The sequence below is a fragment of the Chionomys nivalis genome, chromosome 1 (genome assembly GCF_950005125.1).
Source record: "Chionomys nivalis chromosome 1, mChiNiv1.1, whole genome shotgun sequence".
NCBI classification, from domain to species: domain Eukaryota; kingdom Metazoa; phylum Chordata; class Mammalia; order Rodentia; family Cricetidae; genus Chionomys; species Chionomys nivalis.
In genome coordinates, this window is record NC_080086.1 from 161,197,969 (window position 1) to 161,218,422 (window position 20,454).

Genomic DNA, 20,454 nt, shown 5'->3' on the forward strand with positions numbered 1-20,454 from the left:
GGCCTGGTAAATGTCAAGCCACATCCTGTTGTGACTCCCTGAGATGGAACTAGGGCAGGTGGCTTTTCTGACTTGGTGCTGATGGCACTTAGAGATAAACAGCCTGGCAGCCAGAACTGAGCTGAGATACCTCCATCCCTTCCCCCCATTGTCTGAAGTAACCTAAAAGACCCCAACATGCATCCCATCACTTACTGACGTTTGATGGAAAGCCATTCTTCTTATCACTGTTTCCTTATTTCATTCATGGTCCTATATATCTTTCTTGGAAGAGACCAAGGAAGCAGGTGTTAGAGACCCCAGTGTGCTTATTAACTGTGGGACTCAAGATCAGCACTGTCCCTTCTCAGGTCATACGACTTATGAGACATGTCACAGATGGGTGTGCGTCTGGAGTTGGGAGGAACTGAAATTTCCCCAGTTATCATCTTAATGCTATAAGGCCTGCAGAATTTTGACCCCCCCCAAAGCAATAAGTAGAGCCTAAAGACTCCGTCCAGAGCACCTTGGTTCACAGGGATTGAGGAGGTCTGGAAGGCTGGAGATGATAAATGCATAGTCTAACATACTGCAGCTGGGGACAGAGGAAGGTGAAGTACAGATTCTCTGAGTCTTAGCAGATCCTGGACTCCAGGCATAGTTCGAGAAAGTGTGCTCCATATGAAGCTGAGGTCTTGCTGCGGTTTGATGAATCACTTGTATAAGAATAAAGCAGGCAAGATGATCCCATTTAAGATAGTGTGAGGATGGAGGGATAAATATAATGAACTACAGAATTAGAACCCTGTATAAACTAGAAACGTTGGAGAGATACATTAGAGAAATGTGAGAAGAATTACAGGACTTTTTGTTCCCTCCCACACCCTCCAAGATAGAAGAACGACGGTTTGCACTCACAGAGGGGATAGATGGCTCAGGAGCAGCGCGTGTGTGATAAAGAGCTAGAGTTTTGAGTCACAAGGCATCTCTGAGTCAATGGCAGGATATAGATAAAAACTGAAAAGTTACCCCACACAAATGACACCTAAGACCTTGAAAATAAGGGTTATAACTAAGTCCCTCTTCACCCTATGTAGGTCAGAACCCATCTGGTGTTGAGTCCTTCCTGAACATACTGTGTTATGCCCAGGTCACAGACTCCCTTCAAAACCAACTAGAAGACTGAATCCTGTATGTAAAAGCAAAGAGTCTTTATTCTTACACAAGTGTGCAAACTCAGACTCTCTGTGTACCCAACATGTTGGAGTGATTGGAGAGCCTGTAGTTCATTTAGGATTGGGTTTTTATAGTAGCAAAGGTAGGGGTGAGGGATTTTTAAGGTTCAGGACCGGTGAGTGACTGACAGTTGTCTAAGGGTGCGCTGGCAGGTGATCCTATCTACAATGGTTGGAATGTTAGGAATTTCCTTTGGATGGTCTGTTCCTGGGTGGTGTCTGGATGGTCTCAGTTTGTGACCTTTCTTGGAACCAGGTTTTGCCTTAGGATAAACTACAGAGACTCAGGCCTCTCTTGAGCTTGTCATGGCTGTGTCCTACATCTGCTTTCAGAAGGCCAGGATAGAAGTGAAATGGTTTCATAAGAAAATAAGCGATTTGTGAAGAGCTGAATGCTCATAACTGTGTTTGAGGGGAAAATGAGAGAACTGGCAATGTTGAGTATGGGAAACATATTTATGTGAACATAAGTTACAGCACTTGATAGTTATCAACTCTGCAATGTAGACATTGCATGGACTGAGTAAGTGGTCATATTGAGTCTATCTAATATAAGGGGAAGCTTAGTCTTTGGTGGTAACTTACTTAAAGTCACATTGCTGAGGAAATGTAGTAATAAAGCCTAAATCCAAAACTTTTTAGCTTTAAAGATTATGTTTATTATAGTCATCATTTTTACTTTCGCTCATAGGTTTGCATAGTCCTCTCCAAACGTTCCAGCTGCTTCTGAAGCCCTCTCAGGGGAACAGAAGTATTAGCTGAGGAGAGTAAGACTCATGATATTCAATAAGTAGGAATTCTTTGTAGGATGCCCAGTGAAGGACTTATTCAGACAGTGGAGATCTCTTTGTGCAAGGACAGTTAAAACTACATGGGAAGAGTTGGAGTGTTCAATACTGTGTTGCTGTTCTTTGACATGTAGACTGATTATAATACCAAGGTCCAGTTCAGACCAATTGATCATATAGTGAATGTGTAGAGCTGTAAGTGCTGATGCGTCCTAGAGCTTGAATCTGATGTCACTGTTCCCAAATCCATCACTTACATACAGCAATGCATCTGGCTGTAACACCGTGGGTGGCTGTACTTAGGGGATCAAGACACTCTTACATTCATAGCTAAGAGCTGGAATCAGTTTTCTGAAAATCCGATGAAACTTTGGAAACAGGCACAATAGTTGGCCTATTTCAACGCCCTTTGCTGACCAAGAGATGGTCTTTTCTCTTCTCTGAGATGCTTTCCCCCTGGGCAGCCTTCTTCAGAAAACATGCACAGGAGATGAAGAGACTGTGGATAGAGAGGGAAGATTAACATGCAGCTGCGAATTAGGTGATGGGAATAGTTAACTGAATATATTTTTTTCTGTTGGAAGGAGATGTTTCAGGTAAGATCTAGGCTTGTTAAAGTGAATCTTAAAGAGAAGCAGAGCGGTAGAAAATGAAGGGAGTTTTGATCTGCAAACATGCAGGTTGCAAAAGGCCTTCGGAGGGAGGGGGAGTATCTACCCTAACACCATGACATGTTTTGTGTTTGAAGCCAAACTTCCTGAGCAATCTGAAAACGGACTTGTGGGCTCTAGTCACCCTCTGTTCCCCAACACTCGAAACAGAGCTGACTAGACATGCCCACATTTGTGTTTTAACACAGAACGTCAGCGGAGGACGTGGAGTGCCAATCTTCCACTCCCACATCCATCCCTCACGAAGAGCTCTTATGTAAGGCACGTCGGCCCATGCATCACACCATTCTCTCTGGGTCACTACAAAGAGGAAGAATGGGGACATGGCTCAACATAAGAAATAGAGTTGTTAGTAGGATCTGTAGGAATTACCACTCCTTTTCTAATGTCTTTTTCTTTTTATATCTCTCCATAATTGCTTTCTTAAGAAAGAACAAACCTTTGTCTCTCAGAGGATTGTGCAGACTCCTGAAGCATCTCCATTCCACAAGCTTACATAGCCCAACACTGAGAACTGTAATGGGAATATCTCCAAGGATACTGGTGCCAATAGGAAAATTCCTTGGGGCTAATGGAGTTGAATCCAGCGTCATCCACACAGGAATCCTTCTGCCTTCCAGGAAGTTATCATTATGCTATGACTACCAGATGTCTCCTAACCCTTCATAATTGACAGATCTATATAGGTTATGAGCTAATTCTTCTTTGAGAGTGCTATCTATGAGGAATTCGGGTGTATGTCAAAACTTGGGGACCTTCAGGAATCTTTTAAAAGAATGGTTTATGCTTGTCTCTTCAGCCAGTAAGCATGCCTTGCTTCAGCACTGTTGACACTTGCTGAGTTTGCTGTGGGCCAGCTTACATTCTGTGTATCTTACTGGCAAACAAGTTATATCAGACCTGAGTCTAGAATAAGTGGACCTATTCAGATAAATGAAGACTCTCTATAATGTTTTCCTTTGCAAAAATAACTCTGGACACAACTCTTGCCTCAGAACCTCCATCCTGAGATGTCCTGTGCTCTGGTCTTATAAGAACAGTTATAGTTGACTCTCTGTATCCTAGGGTCACACATCTTCAGTAGCCTCTTTGTGCTTACTTTTCTTAGATCCTACAACAAACACTATACCCCCACCTCACTCATTGATGCTCAGCTTACCCTCAGAGAGAATGGAAAAGATGCTGGACTGGTACAAAAGGATCCACTTTGATTCTAGAGAAAAGGACAGAGGCAGAAGAGGTGGACTTCTGAGTGCTGCGAGTGTTGTGGTTTGTGTTATTTGAGACAGACAAGAAAACAGTCGTCAAGACTCGGAGAGACATTTTGAGGCTTCCTTATTCAGGCAAAGAGTTGGATGGGGTAGAGTTTGTGATTTCATCTCTGTTATGGCCCCTGGACTGAGAGAGTGAACTCCTTCTGGCCTTATATCTTCCAGAGGAAAGACCCGTTCGTTGACAAGCTCTGTGGCATCATCCAGTAGCTCCTACCACAGCCTCCCACCTCTTTCTGTGCCTGCTTTCCTGCTTTCTTGATTCCAAAGAAAAGTGGTGGCACTTTGTTGTATATCTTGTACATGTAATGTTGACAACCCTGGAAGACTGATATTCTTTGGAATTTAGGTAGGCTCAGTGTGCTTCTTTCTAGAGGTCCTTTTCCCAGAGGGTGCTAGCAGCTACTCTAGGGTCACTGTAAACACACATGAGCCCAGCACCGTGATTACTGCTCCAGGGTCACCATGACTCCATGACTGAGCACACACCATCATGGTCCCTGAGAGGGTGAAGCTTCTAGATCACTTTCTTTAGAAAAGTATACTGCAATTTCAGATCTGCAAACCACAGTTTCTACAGCTATGAATCAGGAAAATAATTTACTAATAGTATCACTGTAGTTGTAAACACGCGTGTCACTGCCAAGCCTAAGACCCAGAGACAGTGACTGTCTCTCAAAAAGAAACTTACTTATTGCCTTTTCCTTTCTTTGCTTTTGGACTTTGCTTCTTACCTCGACACTAACAACTAACTTCGATAGAGCCCCCATCACTGTCTTTGTTCTATGCTATGGATTCTCTAATCTCTGCCAAGCATACTTTTCTATTATAATGATTAAATCACATCATTTGTACTTCTAAGGTAATTGTCTCTGTCTGAGAAACTGCACCCAACACCCTCAGCCCAAAGTGATCTGGTCTCAATTTGAGAGGGAAATTTACACATTGGAAGGGTTTACACTGCATGTGCAATACTTTAGCCTCTGCAGGGCCCCCACCCAGAATCTGAATCTGTGTGTCGTGGTCCTGGAGAGACCACTGCTCCTAGACTTCACACGTCAGCTTTTCTACTCTCATTGCCTTCTCTAAGACCCCAGGGTAGACACGGAGAGGTTCCACAGATCTTAAGTTAAAACTTTCAAACAAGATAAGCCAGAGGTATTAAGGACAAGCAGAGATAAAACTCAAAAATGTAGCAAAAGATATTGGACTCTGTAATCTATAGGTCTGTTTAGCCTCTGCCCTGTGCTGGGCGAGGTTATTGTTACTGGTAGTTGTTGTTTTTTTTTTTTTCTCCCTCTGTCCGTATCCTGCTGGTGTTCCAGAATGGACTCGTTGCCTTTCAGAGGAAATGACTCTGAAAGGAGGATTTGGAGTCCAATATGTGGTGCTGAGGGTGGGGGCTGGTGTGGGGAGAAAAGAAGCATTTTTGCAAGGAAACAGATTTGCCACTTTTTGTTTTTTCATACCCGTTGGAGTGTAACAGCAGGGCCCCCAAAGATACTGCTGAGACACAACCAGGTCCAGTCAATATTTTTATTGCCTTAGTCTGTTTCAGAGTCAAGAGGTCAGTCTTTGGGAAGCAACTAGGAAGGTCAGATATTCATGGAGGGGAAAGCATGTGGCAAAGAAAGAATAACTCATTAGGAAGAGGGACTGGAGAAGGTGCAGAAGAATCCAGGATCAGGATCGAGAGCGACCCAGCATGCCCAAGAGCCAGTCTCAGGAATTCTTTTTCTTAGCCTAAGGAGGAAAGGACATTGTTAGAGCTCCAGAAGCCATGGAGGAGGGGGAGGAGGACAGGTCAGGAAGGGTCTCGAGTAAGATTTTGAAAAGAGCTCCTCATCCTCCAGGAGGGCATAGGCAACCTTTCCCGCATTTTCTCTTTGGTCTGTATCTCTTCAGGTTCTTTTGAGATGACGGGATATAATGGGTTCTCCTCTGAGATGCCCTCCCATTCCACGTTCAGTAGTCTATACCCTCCCTTCAACTGCTTGTCCCATCCTACCATCCTTACCACGGCCATCAGCACCAGAGCACTGACCAACACAGCGTACAAGGCAGCCTTCCCCAGAAGGATCTCATATAGGATGGTGGCAGACAGGACCCCTTGATGATAGGACACTGTTGACACGAAAGGAGAATGAGTAGTTCCTGTGAGCAGACAGTGCTGGAAACCCTCATCCTTGAAACCTAGAGGTTCTTGGCTCCCCAGAGTCCAGACCATGGAAGACTTAGAGAAAGGCTTACTCACCTGAGGTGATGCCACAGTCTGAAAAAAGAGGGGGGGGGGGTGAGAAAATATGGGTTAGAGAATGCCACTGCTTGGGAATATTGTACCCTAAGCAACAAAATTGAAAGCTGGACTCGAAGGCCACAATCACGTGCAGGTCAGATGGTATCGGCACCCCTTCACCCTGCTATTCTTACACTGAAGAACAAGTACAAGACACTGCCACTGTGAACTTAAAAATCTAGGACCAGTGATGGGGTTGACACACAGCTCGTAGATGCTGAGTTGCATTGTAGGTGTGAGGAAACCCACCAGCACAGTTCAGAGGCACTAAAGAACTGTGGATCCAATGATCCTGAGCGGCCCCATTAAGTTTAAGTACTCTGTGGGAGGAAGTAAATGCTAAGGTTTTCTAACACCAAGTCCTGATCGTCCCTCCCAGAACCCCGGCTTTCTCCTGGCTCTATTCTTCTCTTCTACATAGATCTTGCCATTTTTCTGAGGTACTGGTGCCATTCCTTACCAACACCCAAGGTTCCACGTACCTGCGCTGCCCCAGGCCTCTGCACTGATGTTCTGGGTGACAGGCTTGGGCGAGGCCTTCTTCCACACATCTTCATCTGTAAGCCCATAGAACTGGACTTGGCAGCGGAAGTGGTTGCGAGGGTTGTGCCAGAAGGTCGCAGAGACCCTCAGGCGGCTGCTCAGGGAGTAGGTGAGGGTCTTGTTCTCCATGTAGGGCTGAGGGTCTGTGCTGACTCCACTGTGGACCTCCTTGCCATTCACCCACCAGCTCAGTTCCACGTGGTCAGGGTAGAAGCCCCTGGCCAGGCACACAAGGGTGGCCATTTGTTTGTCGACGATCTCTGCTTCTGATGGCTCAAACAAGGTGACCTTGGGTGGACTCACCTTGCTCAAATCCTCTGGAAAGTAAAGAGGGATAGGATTAGCATTTTGCTGATAGCTGTCTGGGTCTGTTAGAGGCTGTTTGTATCTGAGAAGAAAAACTCGAGGGATGAGAGGGTTTCTTTTTTTTTGTGTGTGTGTGTTTTAGTCGTTTTTTTAATTTATTTATTAAAGAATTCTGCCTCTTCCCCACCTCCCATTTCCCTGCCCCAATCAAGTCCCCCTCCCTCTCAGCCCTAAGAGCAATCAGGGTTCCCTGCCCTGTGGGAAGTCCAAAGACCATCCAGCTCCATCCCGGTCTAGTAAGAGGAGTATCCAAACTGCCTAGGCTCCCACAAAGCCAGTACGTGCAGTAGGATCAAAAACCCATTGCCATTGTTCTTGAGATCTCAGTAATCCTCATTGTCCGCTATGTTCAGCGAGTCTGGTTTTATCCCATGCTTTTTCTGACCCAGGCCAGCTGGCCTTGGTGAGTTCCCGATAGAACATCCCCATTGTCTCAGTGTGTGGGTGCCCCCCTCGCGGTCCTGAGTTCCTTGCTCGTGCTCTCTCTCTTTCTGCTCCTGATTTGGACCTTGAGATTTCAGTCCGGTGCTCCAATGTGAGTCTTTGTATATGTCTCCTTTCATCGCCTGATGAAGGTTACTGTTCAGGAGGATGCCTATATGTTTTTCTTTGGGTTCACCTTCTTATTTAGCTTCTCTAGGATCACGAATTCTAGGCTCAATGTCTTTTATTTATGGCTAGAAACCAAATTATGAGTGAGTACATCCCATGTTCCTCTTTTTGGGTCTGGCTTACCTCACTCAGGATAGTGTTCAAAAAATACTTAAGGTCATGCTCAACTTCCTTAGCGATCAGGGAAATGCAAATCAAGACAACTTTAAGATACCATCTTACACCTGTCAGAGTGGCTAAAATAAAAAGCACCAATGATAGCCTTTGCTGGAGAGGTTGTGGAGAAAGGGGTACACTCATCCATTGCTGGTGGGAATGCAAACTTGTGCAACCACTTTGGAAAGCAGTGTGGCGGTTCCTCAGGAAATTCGGGATCAACCTACCTCTGGACCCAGCAATACCACTCTTGGGAATATACCCAAGAGATGCCCTATCATACAACAAAAGTATATGCTCAACTATGTTCATAGCAGCATTGTTTGTAATAGCCAGAACCTGGAAACAACCTAGATGCCCTTCAATGGAAGAATGGATGAAGAAAGTATGGAATATATACATATTAGAGTACTACTCAGCAGTAAAAAACAATGATTCTTGAATTTTGCATGCAAATGGACAGAAATAGAGAGGGTTTCTAAAAAAGCAAGCACGCTGCGGTGGGGCCCATTTGCTTTACAATCACTATTCCATTTCTCTTTCCCCTTGCCTGTTATTTGTATTTATCTAGTGGACATCAATGTTCCCTGTCCTTCCATTCTCATAAGGGGAGACTATAAATGGTCCTGTTCAACACACTACACAATGTCCCTTTATTGACATTGTTTTAATTATTTTCCACCAAGAGAAGTCTTCTACTTCTGATCATCCTATGCTTGTATACAAGATCACAAGGGCCTGCCACAGAAATCAGAATTGCAGAAATTGAATCTGTGTGACCTTGGGAGAGTCTCTATAATGGCTCTGCACCGTGGTTTTGTTTTGTTGTCTGCTTGCAGAGTGGGATGCTGTGCAGCACTGACTTCCAGAACTGACAGAAGGATTCAGAATATCCTGTCATAGCTGGGTTCTCTGTATCTGAAGCTAAGGGGCAGAAAGAAAGGAGGATAATTGAGGATGAGATAGATATTTGGCATAAGAAAGCTACCCTCAGGCCCTGATCTATAGACGGCCTATTTTCATACATGGCATGTGAACAGACCTTGGTTTACAGTGTGTTCAGGAGGATGGAAGGTTTATTGAACTTTGTGGTGTGTGAAATAAACCTGTCAATTTCTCTGCCTCCAAACGCCATCTCAGCTCTTTGTATTTTTTTCTGACTATTCTTGGTTTCCAAGAAATTTGGTGAAGATGAAGAGATAGACGTATTTTGTTTCTGCAAACCACAGTCTTCTGAAAAATGGAGAAACTTTATTCTGACCCTTTTTATATTTCTACAGCTATCAACCTCCTTCCAGGGCTCATGACATTGGCATCCCACCTGCACAATTTGTATACAAGATCACAGGCTCATAGTGCTTGGTTTTCAACTCTGCAGCCATCTCTTTTTAGTAGAAGTCTGCACATTTTTCTTTCCTCTTTCTTTCTTTCTTTCTTTCTTTCGTTCTTTCTTTCTTTCTTTCTTTCTTTCTTTCTTTCTTTCTTTCTTTCTTTCTTTCTTTTGTTCCTTCTTTCTTTCTCTTTTTTTTACAGGGTCTATGACCCACGATAGCCTAGAATTCACTATATTGTCCAAGCAGCCCTTGAACTTACTATGTAGCCAGGGTTGGCCTCACATTGATGGCATTCCCCTTGCCTCAGTCTCCCCAGTGTTGGGATTGCAGATGTGAGCCAGCACACCTGACCGCATTTTCCTTTTTGGCTAAGCTTGAAAGCATCCTTGCTACCTCTGCATCTGCTCAGCCTCTTGCCCTGGTGCCCCACTTTCTATTTAGCAATGTACCTAGGACTTTATGGGCTGAACCTCCATGGAAAAATAATATTCTTACTTCTCTCTGTGGTCCTTGGTGCTCTCAATTCCTCTGCTTAGGGTCTGACTAACCTCCGGGTGTCTCAGAGATCAAGTCTTTGAGAGTCACCCAGTCTTCTGTGGGAACAATGGAATGCACTTCTCTGACCACCTCACTCAGTAATCATCTAGCCCCTGCTGTGAAAATCAAAGGCTTGCCTGAGTGAGGCATATTGTTCTCTGCTGTATTAGCCTACGCCAAAGCCAGGACAAATAGAGGCAAATATGAGCTAGACTCTGAGGTATTGCATGCATCACTCCATAGGGAGCCTGGGGTACCTATGTATATCCATGTGTGTGAGTCCCCAAGGATTGTTGGGAGAAAGGATTGCCTATGAAGGGGAAGTGTGTTATAGTAAGCTGCTGCTGCTGGTATGTGCTTTGCTTTGAATGGCACTAGCTGAGGGTAAAATTATAAAATTCTTCTCCCCCCTTTTCAAACCACCTTCACATCTGTATCTACAGGAGAAGTTTACACATCAACTCATCTAAGCTTACCTTATTACCTAAGAGCCAGGACTGAATTCAGCCTCATCTGGTTATAACATCTGGCTTTCTCTATCCCACCGGATCACAGGAAACCAGCACATCCTTTAGGTACACTTTAACATGGCTGAGTTCCCTTGGAGCCAGCTTAGCGTTCCAACCACAAACGCTGTCCACTGTTGCTATGGTTATCCAACAATACAGGTCCACACTCCCAGGCTGTGAGTTATTTCTCTTCTATAGCTTCGATTCTCATCGCCAAGTGATGGTTAAGGTCCATTCTAGTACTGGGATCATAAGGTTGTTCAAGCATTTTTTTCCCTCATCTTCCAGGATAATATTTGAACTTTAATGTGTGTTTGTGAGCAACACACTCCCTTCACATCTGTCTAGCCTAAAATGCATGGTGTGCTCACTATAAAGATTTTAGGTCAGGATTCAGGGAAAAGTTTTGAGGATAAATAGACCTCAGTGAATAAGATCCCCCTGACTTGGGACTGACTAGCCATGAGAAGGTGTGGACGCTAGCTAGGATTCCATCCCTGCTTCAAGGGATCTTAAAGTTAAAGGGAAAACAGTGATGGAGTTTAAAAATTAAAGATCTGTTTTTAATTGTTCAGGAAAGAAAAAAAAAACCAATCAATAGCACGTTGACACCACTAGGCTTTTGATTTTTATGTTCTAGTGTTTATCTGTCTGTCCTTGTTTTTTTGCCTGGCACATTCTCCTCCTTTCAGAAGACCCTCATTCGAACGACTGTTGCTGATGAGACCAGTCTAGAGGTCCGCGGTACCAACTCTGGGACCCCGCTCCCTCTATCTGCCCCTTAGTTCTTTACTCTCCTCTTAACTTATCAAAAACAAGTTTGTTCCAGATTCCTAGATAAATCCTTTTCTTCACCGCCCAGCCAGTGCGTTCAAACCTCAGAGAAAAGAGAACTAAACCGACTCTCTCTTGGCTTGCGAAAGCAATGCTTAGCGTCCAATACCTTGCCTCACGCAGCCGTCCCAGAAGTCGTGAAGTTGAGAGCTGTACCCTACTGTAGACTCCCCAGGGAGCTCTAATCCCGGTCAACACCAGATTCCTCCAGGGACCCGGGAACAAAGGCTGGGAGCGCGCGCAAGATGCTTACCTAAGACCGTGAGCCTGGTGCCTGGACCGAAATACTGCTCATAGGAGCACAGAGGCGCAGCCCCACACGCAAACCCTTACAGTGCAGCGAGCTAGTACTCAGATTCTGGACAATCTCCCTGTTACTGGGCCTCCCACAGGGCCTGGGAACCCTGTGCAAAGACGCCAGCTGCCCCGAGGCTGGCTGCTGCAGTTGCCAAGTAGCTCACCTAGCACGGTCAATTGGCTGCCAGTTCCGAAAGTCAAGCCAAGGACTGAGAAGCACAACCCGGAGACTCCACAGAAAAACCCGGCCAAGGCACCCGCGCCCACTGCGCCCCAGCCCGCCAGCACCGCGCGTGGGGCCCCAGCTCACCTAGCACGAGGAGACGCGTGCCTGGCCCAAAGTACTGGGTCTCTTGGTCACAGCACCAGAGCCCAGCACAAAAACACCCCAACTCACCTAGGACTGACAGTCGGGTGCCTGCACCGAAGTACTGGGTGTTTTGGCTCACAGTCCCTTGGCACAGCACAAAAACTAGCACTGGCTATTGTTACCTGGGAATCTCGGTAAGGAGACATTCCCCATCTTCCCATCACTAGCTCCAAACTTACCCAGCACGGTCAGTCTGGTTCCTGGGCCAAAATACTGAGTGTCTGTGCTCACAGCCTCCAGGCTCAGGACAAGAACCCCGTGTTGCCCACTCCTGCTATCCCAACCCTTGCTCAGAGCCCCATCAACCAAGAGTGCCCTTTTGATCCCAGCATCCACTCCAGAAATCCTTCCACCTAGACAGGTCAGCTCAGGTGGAAAGGAAGCTGAGCAGCTGTTCTACTCTGTCCATCTTACCCCCCACAGTCCCTCCCCAGCTGCCCTGCTTACCCAGCACTGTCAGCTTGGAGCCTTCTCCAAAGTACTGCTGCCCGGTGTTTGCACAGTTCTGGGGTTACTGGCACAAACCCTGTCCATCCTGATGCAGGGCCTCGGATAGCTCAGTGCCCATTCTGCTAAGGCTTTCTGGCTCCAGGGGTCTCTTTGGCTATTATGCTGCCTTCCCTCCCACCTGTGTGGCCACTGCCTTCTTACCTAGCACCGTGAGTCGCGTGCCTGGTCCGAAGTGCTGTTCAGCATAGGAACACAGCAGAAAAGGGCTGCCAAGAATTGTTCCTCTTTCTTCACCTTCCTTAGCATAGACTCAGGGTTACCCACTTTCCCCATCTGTCTCCAGAACTGGTAAAGCAGTCTGGACCCTGCGTGAGACAAACTTCAATTTGAAGAGGAAATACATTTGGCTTAGGAATTAATATCCATCTAATTCACTCGGGGAATTGACACAGTGAACTTGAAATCTGAAGGCTTCCTGGTGGGGTCGGGTAGCCTCTGACCAGAAAAGACTTGTTACACCTCTCCTACAATGCATTTATTTATTTACTTAATATTTTTAATGAGTTCTTAACTTATCACTCATGTACAGATAGATACTTTGCCAAGGGTAAGCCTTATGAAAGGGGCTAAACAGTGATCCTACTCTCTAGATAGGTTTTCACATTCATGGGAAACTGTCTAGGACAAGGGGATGCATAAATATTGTAAGATCTTGTGAGATCACCCACATAGACCCCCCTCCTCACATGACAAATGCATTCCTTGGGCTAAAGAGTTGATGGTCTCAAGGGTAGAGCTTTTTGTAAAAGCACCTCCTCTATTTGAATCATTGTGCCCCCCCCCCCAGTCCCCACAATGTTACACCATGATACAAAAATGTTTCACCCCCACGGATGCCCTCCCCCAGTGCCTTTCCTGCCTCTGGCAGGGGCAGGAAGCCCAGGTGTTAGAGAGGTTAGCCCAACTGAGAGGGGCTGGGAAAAGACTAAAGCTGGGCAAATTTAAAGAGAAAGGAGGAGCTTGGAGAAGATGTTGTCACTAATGGTGGTGCTGTTGATGGGGGCAGGGAGCCCCCGTTCTGATCGTGCTCTCACTCTGGGAGACCATCTATGTCACTAGGTCTCCCCTCTTTGACTCACAGTGCCCACCTGCTCAGACTGGCATTTATAGTGAGGTGGGTGGGAGGAGTGAAGCGGAAGGGCCCCAGCAGGAGAATCTCCAGAATGGTTGATGCATCTTAGAACACAGAGACAAGTAGCTCTAAAACTTCCATCAGTCATTGCTATTGTTTAATGGATGAAGTTCAGCTGCCTCGCTCACTTATTCCTCAAATATTTAGCGGGCACATATGTGTTAGGTCCCATGCTATTTGCAAAGAGATGAGTCCATTCTCAGAATGGCATGTGATGTTATGATTTCTCAGCCTTGATTTTGATTATTCCTGTCTGTGACTCTTGCATCCAATAAATGCCTAAACTGTGAAACGTGCAGCTATATTGTGGGTGCTTTTTTTCTGCTGCCTCTGGTCAGCAGGACCACTCCCTAGAGTGCACAGAGTGCCCATTCTCATGCCCTTGTCTGATTATCTAGCTGCCAAGCGCAGTTTATCAGACAGTTCACACAGCAACTTCAAAGCAATGGCTTTTATTTCTGCTTTTTCTTCGTGACTTAGTCCCTTTATGGAGAAATGGATTTCTTGGGGACTGGTTTAGTTAGCTCTGTTCCCTGGGTTTTCAAAAGTAATACATTACAGTTATATTTGTTTAGTGAGCGGGTAATGTGAACGCACATGTAAATGTATGCGTCTGTATGTAGCTAGACATGTAAGTTTGCATAGATTAAACTCTGAAATCATATGCAATAGAGGGGGAAGAATGTGTGGAAGTGTAGATGACTGTTCTGAGAGGGCCCTACTGAGATGAGTGTGTCTAAAATAGGGTCACTTTTATTTCCCTCTTCATTCACAGGTTTATTAAAGAATTACTACCAAGTGTCTATCCTGAAACAAAATACCATGCAGTATTCCAGGGTACTATAAAAATAATATACTAGTTATGAAGGAACCACCAGTTACATGGGGGTTGTCAGGTAAGAAACAGTTCCCATCAAGTATGGTAAGAGTCGTGAAGGAGGTCTTCACAAGGTGCCAGACAACAAAATACAGGTTGTACCTTAGGGAGTTAGGAGCAAAGAGTGAGCAAAAAATGCTAGGGAAGGCTCCAAGAAGACATTGAAGCCAATGCTTAAAGCCAAATAGGGTTTACTGAGGGAGGAGGGGCACCACAATGTTCCAGGTGGGGTTGGCAGGAGAACATGCAGAATGGAACGGGAGTATGAGAGGAGTGGGGTATGTGGGGTTATGAGGTAAAGCGAATCATCAGTTCTTTATGCCATCTTGAGGATGACAGCTACCCTACCATGGAGACATGACTACATTACCATGGTGACATGACTGTTCCCATCATGGGAACAACGAGAACACAGGGAGCTTGTGAATGCTTTCCTTCCCCCCCCCCCCCACCGCGAAACAGTATTTCTCTGCAGCTTTGGAGCTTGTCTTAGAACTAGCTCTTGTAGACTAGGCTGGTCTTGAACTCACAGAGATCCACCTTACCCTGCCTCCTGAGTGCTGGGACTAAAGGCGTGTGCCACCACAGCCCTTGAAGGTTTTCTAGATGAAGAAATAAGGCTTGCTTTTGATAAGAAGCTGCATTATTTGTACTTCTAGGCCCAACCATGGGATATTGTTTAAATCCCTCTATTTCACTAGCTAAAAATTTACCAACAGATTCATAAACAGAAGACACCTTTCCCAATGAAATATAATTTTCCAAGACAGTGCATGATCATGTGATCAGCTGGGAGTGTGGCTTGGTGAACAAACACTTGTGTTCATTGAGAGGCTGAAAGGAAGATTGGTGACACACAGGTGTCACCAGGACATGACCAGTTGCAGAGGGATACATTTATGTAACCTAAGACTTCTCCCCAGAGTGCTTTTTTGATGGTCAGAAATTTCCTGTACTCAGAACTATTGTCTTTCTCTCTTGAGAATTTCTACTTCCCCTCACCTCCCATTAGCCTCTTTTGTTACTCTCAGGGTTGGGGCCCTCACTTTTCTTACCTGAACTGGCCACCATTTTTTTGTTTTAAATATCTCATCTTTCATGATTGATCAGGGAGTACAAAGAGAGACAGGAAATAAAGACATCTACACACACGAGTCAGAGTCGGGTCATTCTAGAACAAGTTTATTGGTTATGTTTTTTGATTGTATATATGCTAGGTGCTCTCCAGGTCCCAGGGATTTCAGATGCACATGGGTAAGTACACATGACTAGTAAGCAGACGTTGGGACACACAGACAAATGAGGACAGCTCTTCAGAAGTGCTGGAGAAAGAGAATCTTTATTAGCGATACAACAGGTTGGAAGTTCTGAACTCCGCCCCCAAGTCTGGCCTCAGGAATTCTTTCTTTTGACCTGCAGAAGAGAAGGGTTTTAGATTTACCAAGGGCCCTGCTCAGTGAAGTTTGAGAGGAAGTAGGAAGGCCATTCAGAGAAATGATAGGGCTCCTCAAATATCCCTTGGGGTTTTGGGTTACCACAGATTGTCCTCTGCATGGCTCATTTATTGCAGTTTTTTGAAGTTTCTGCTTCTCTTTTATGACACGGGAGCAAAATTTTCTCTATTGCTTAGCTCTGGTTCTGCTAGAGCCCCTGAGCCCCTGGATCTTGGTTTCTTGTGGGCTGTGTATCACCTCCCCTGTATGGCCCATTTGCCCTTTCCTTACCATGGCCATCAGCACCAGGGTACTGACAAGCACAGCGTACAGGGTGGCCTTCCCCAGCAGGATCTCATAAAGGATGGTGGCAGACAGGACCCCTTGTTGGTAGGATGCTATGGAGAGTAAAGGAAAACAGGTCAGTACCTTTGGACAGGCAGTTAACTGCAGTCAAGGTCATGAGAGGTGAAGAGGGAGTCAGCTCACCTGAGGTAATGCCACAATCTGAAAGAAAAGAGAGGCAGGAAAATGAATGAGACCTCTTTTTATTAAGCAGACTGAGAATTAAGTCAGCCTCGAGGCTAGCATAGACTGACAGATCAGCCTCCCTGGGTGGCCCCAGAACCTTCGTTCTTCTATTGTGCCAATGCAAACCTATTATTCTTGAAACCCATACACACCTTAGGCACCAATAATAATGATTCAGAGGCTGCATTACACAAGGCCGTGGAAAGGAGACCATACATGTAAGGCTGCTGGGCTGAGGATCTAGTGTTAGGATTAACTGTAGCTGTCTAATTTTGGCAAGTTTTAGTGCCCTGCCACCGTTTTTTCTGTGTCTGGATTTTCTGGCTTCTGCCTGCATCTTTCCATTTCTCTTAGACACTAGCAAAGCTCATTCGTCTTACCTGCTGCTCCCCAGGTCCCATGAACGTACGTACCTGCGCTGCCCCAGGCCTCTGCACTGATGTTCTGGGTGACAGGCTTGGGCGAGGCCTTCGTCCACATGTCTTCATCTGTAAGCCCATAGAACTGGACTTGGCAGCGGAAGTGGTTGCGAGGGTTGTGCCAGAAGGTCGCAGAGACCCTCAGGCGGCTGCTCAGGCAGTAGGTGAGGGTCTTGTTCTCCATGTAGGGCTGAGGGTCTGTGCTGACTCCACTGTGGACCTCCTTGCCATTCACCCACCAGCTCAGTTCCACGTGGTCAGGGTAGAAGCCCCTGGCCAGGCACACAAGGGTGGCCATTTGTTTGTCGACGATCTCTGCTTCTGATGGCTCAAACAAGGTGACCTTGGGTGGACTCACCTTGCTCAAATCCTCTGAAAATGAAGAGAGGAGGGCTGCTTTGAGAGCTGTCTAGGTCTGGCTTAGGCTGTGTGAATAAAGTACAACTATGTTGTTATAGGTACCGCTAGCTTTCTGTCACCATCTAACTCTGTTCTGGGTCTCCCTTGATGCTCCCTTTTTCTTTTTTATGGGTTTATTTCTCCCCCATTTTCCTAAGGAAGAACCATACCCTGATTTTCTGAACACTCTTGTAATGCCTTATGTACTGTGACTTTGTTTGATCACCTGTGAAAAAGAATATATGCAGTATTGTGTTTCAAATCCTTAATCCATGCATGGCTATCTGATCTTTTAGATTTGAAATAGTGGAACAGGGAGAGCTTGAATTTTGAGGCAAAAGTTTCATATTAGCATCACGATCCTAAGTGCTAAGGTGATTTTTTTTTTCTTTTTTGCTTACTATTTTCCTTTTGGGGGTGAGGTGTAAATTTTAATGTGTTTTGGTGATAGTACATACTATCAATATGTGTTGCCTAAAAGAGACAATTTTCCCCCTTAACATCCAGAAAAGTCTCCAAGTTTATGAATACCTTGCTCAACTCTTCCCGCCCCCACTCTCCTCTGCATGTAGTTTGCTTTGAGGTTCCAGCTTGTCTCTGGCCGGCTGCCTATCTGATGTTCCGCATCCACTCCTACACTGAGGTGTAAGAGGGCTGTGGCGGCTTGCTCAGGAAAGCCATGCTGTGGAAGGTATTATTCATACATTGAACTCTTCTAGTTTTCCAGTGCTCAGCAAACCTCCTTGATGAGTTGCGGAAGTCTAGTTCACAGCCTAACTTTGCAGTCCTTAATGGAGTGAAAGACTAATTGCTCCTCTAAACAAACCTTAAAAGCACAAAGAAGTGGGTCTCCACTGGAGAGGCCTGGGCCCCACATGCTCAAAAGAGGGGAAGCAAAAAACTTTCTAAGTTTATTGAAAAGAACGACTCCCTTTGAAGACAGAGTTTGCACACAACCTCCAAGCATCCTTCCTTTATGTGGTGGAATTTAATGTCCTCACTCTCTGACTGTGTTCTGACAGAAAAGCAAGGTTCTCATACAGAAACATGACAAAAGGAGCTCTCTTTCTCTGAAGTTGAGGGCTTGTGGGAGAAATTGAGACATGGGTTTGGACAAAGACAAACAGTGGCTTGCAGGATAATGAGATGACCTTTGAATTCTTTAAAAGAGTTTGGGAGGGAGTTTGGGGGGAGCTTGGGGGAATGGGATGATTGGGATAAAGGAAGGGTGGATATGGGAGCGGGGAAGCATATATCCTAATTAAGGGAGCCATTTTGGGGTTGGCAAGAGACTTGACTCTAGAGGGGCTCCCAGGTGTCCAGGGAGATGTCCCCAGTTAGTTCCTCGGGCAGCTGAGGATAGGGAACCTGAAATGGCCCTATCCTATAGCCATACTGATGAATATCTTGCATATCACTATAGAACCTTCATCTGGCGATGGATGGAGATAGAGACAGAGACCCACATTGGAGCACCGGAATGAGCTCCCAAGGTTCTAATGAGGAGCAGAAGGAGGGAGAACATGAGCAAAAAAATCAGGATCACGAGGGGTGCACCCACCCACTGAGACAGTGGGGTTGATCTATTGGGAGCTCACCAAGGCCAGCTGGACTGGAACTGAAAAAACATTTGATCAAACCAGACTCTCTGAACATGGTGGACAATGAGGGCTGATGAGAAGCCAAGGCAATGGCACTGGGGTTTGATCCTACTGCATGAACTGGTTTTGTGGGAGCCTAGCCTGTTTGGATGCTCACCTTCCTAGACCTGGATGGAGGCGGGAGGACCTTGGACTTCCCACAGGGCAGGGAGCCCTGACTGCTCTTTGGACTGGAGAGGGAAGGGGAAAGTATTAGGGGGAGGGGGAGAGAAGTGGGGAAGGGAGAGGGAAATGGGAGGCGGGGAGGAGGCAGAAATTTTTTTCAATAAAAAATGCAAAAAAAAAAGAATTAGGGAGAGAGAAAGGGGTATGGGAGGAAGGAGAGGAAGAGGCAGGATGGGAGTGATATGGAACTTCATTTATGAAGTTCTCAAAATTAAAAAACAAACAAAACCATTAATTTTGACTTAGTCCTTTATGTTAATTTTAAATTGTCCTTTTTATTTTATGTGTCTTCAAGAGCCTGGGCCAGCTTAACATTTATTTATTTATTTTATGGGTATATCACCCCAGACAATCCCCCAGCTTTATTCCTTTGAACCTCAGGCACTTGAATCCAGTGTTGAGGAGTTTCCTGTATCATCCATTGCATCTGTCCTATCTAGAGAAGAGTATCTAAGCAAGCTTCCAGTCCTGGGAGGATAGAGGTGCCCCGTTCTCCCATCTTTTTGTGTCTCTCAGACATTATCACTTCCCTCCCCACTCCCCTAGCCTGTCTGCTTTCCTCCCAAGCACAATATCGGTTATGTTGGGCTTTCATGATAGATACATTAGTTTATTAGCCCAAGAAGAACTGGGGTCTGAGGACCACTTATCTATTTTCTCTTTTGTTCTACATAATCTCTTGCTAATATGTCATTTTTCTAGCTGTAAGCTTATTCATATCTATGCCAAAAATACCCACCAAGTACAAATAACTTCAAACTCCCCTGCAGATAGCTAAAGTTCCCCTAATGCTATAACAGAGACTTGTGCCCACTGCTCAGGATCAGCCTAATACCATCAGCCTTGTCTCCTCTGCCGTTTAGCCCTTAAACCACACTAGGAAGACAAACACAAGTCTTCAGAGACTGGTAGAGAGAGGGAGAAAGAGGAAGGCAGGATTAGAAGCCTGCACTGGAGTTCAGGGTGATATTTGAAATCAGAAGACAGAGCTATGCACCAAAGCAGGTCAACAGCGCAGAAGGAGAATGAGATGGACAGGGTAGAGAAGTGGTATTAGAGAAAAAACAAGCAGCGCATCAGTCACAACGTACGGACAATCGGAGTCCAAAGAATATTAAAAAGAAAAGCAAGAAAGCCCAAAGCCCCAAAGCAAAGGCATTCTGTAAGTAGAAGGAGAAAGCAAACCCAGGAATGAAGGAATGAGCGAGCTATCAGGCTCTGGGGAAGGTCGGAGAGGGCACAGGGTTCCAGATAAGAACAGGTGACTCTGCCTTCCAATCTTACACCTAAGTTCCTTTCCCAAACCATCGTGATCCAACACAGACACTCCTCCAGTCAGGAATAGAGCCCCCATACCTGTCACAGTGAGCCTGGTGCCTGCTGCAAAGTAGAGTGGCGAATTATAGGAACACAGCTGCAGGAGGCCTTGGTAAAACCCACCAGCAGTCCCGAGGCAGAGAGCCTAGTTCCCTGAGAGCCAGATGACTGTCACTCTCTGCCTGCAGGCAGGATTCTAGACTACAGTAATT

General features: G+C 45.7%; 2 gene segments (V, D, J or C); both read right to left on the bottom strand.

Moving 5' to 3' along the window:
• Positions 1–5,473: 5,473 nt before the first annotated feature.
• Positions 5,474–11,460, bottom strand: LOC130872135 (T-cell receptor beta-2 chain C region-like; the record flags this gene model as incomplete). The annotated part of the segment is given in 5 exon segments: positions 5,474–5,687; positions 5,962–6,068; positions 6,199–6,216; positions 6,723–7,100; positions 11,385–11,460. Coding segments are annotated over 5 exon segments (600 nt in total), but the record flags the coding sequence as incomplete, so codon positions are not given.
• Positions 11,461–15,489: 4,029 nt separating this feature from the next.
• Positions 15,490–20,454, bottom strand: part of LOC130872023 (T-cell receptor beta-1 chain C region-like) — a 448,908-nt gene continuing 443,943 nt past the window's right edge. Inside the window, 4 exon segments of the C gene segment in view lie at positions 15,490–15,730; positions 16,042–16,148; positions 16,240–16,257; positions 16,695–17,072. Coding sequence covers positions 15,710–15,730; positions 16,042–16,148; positions 16,240–16,257; positions 16,695–17,072 — 524 coding nt within the window.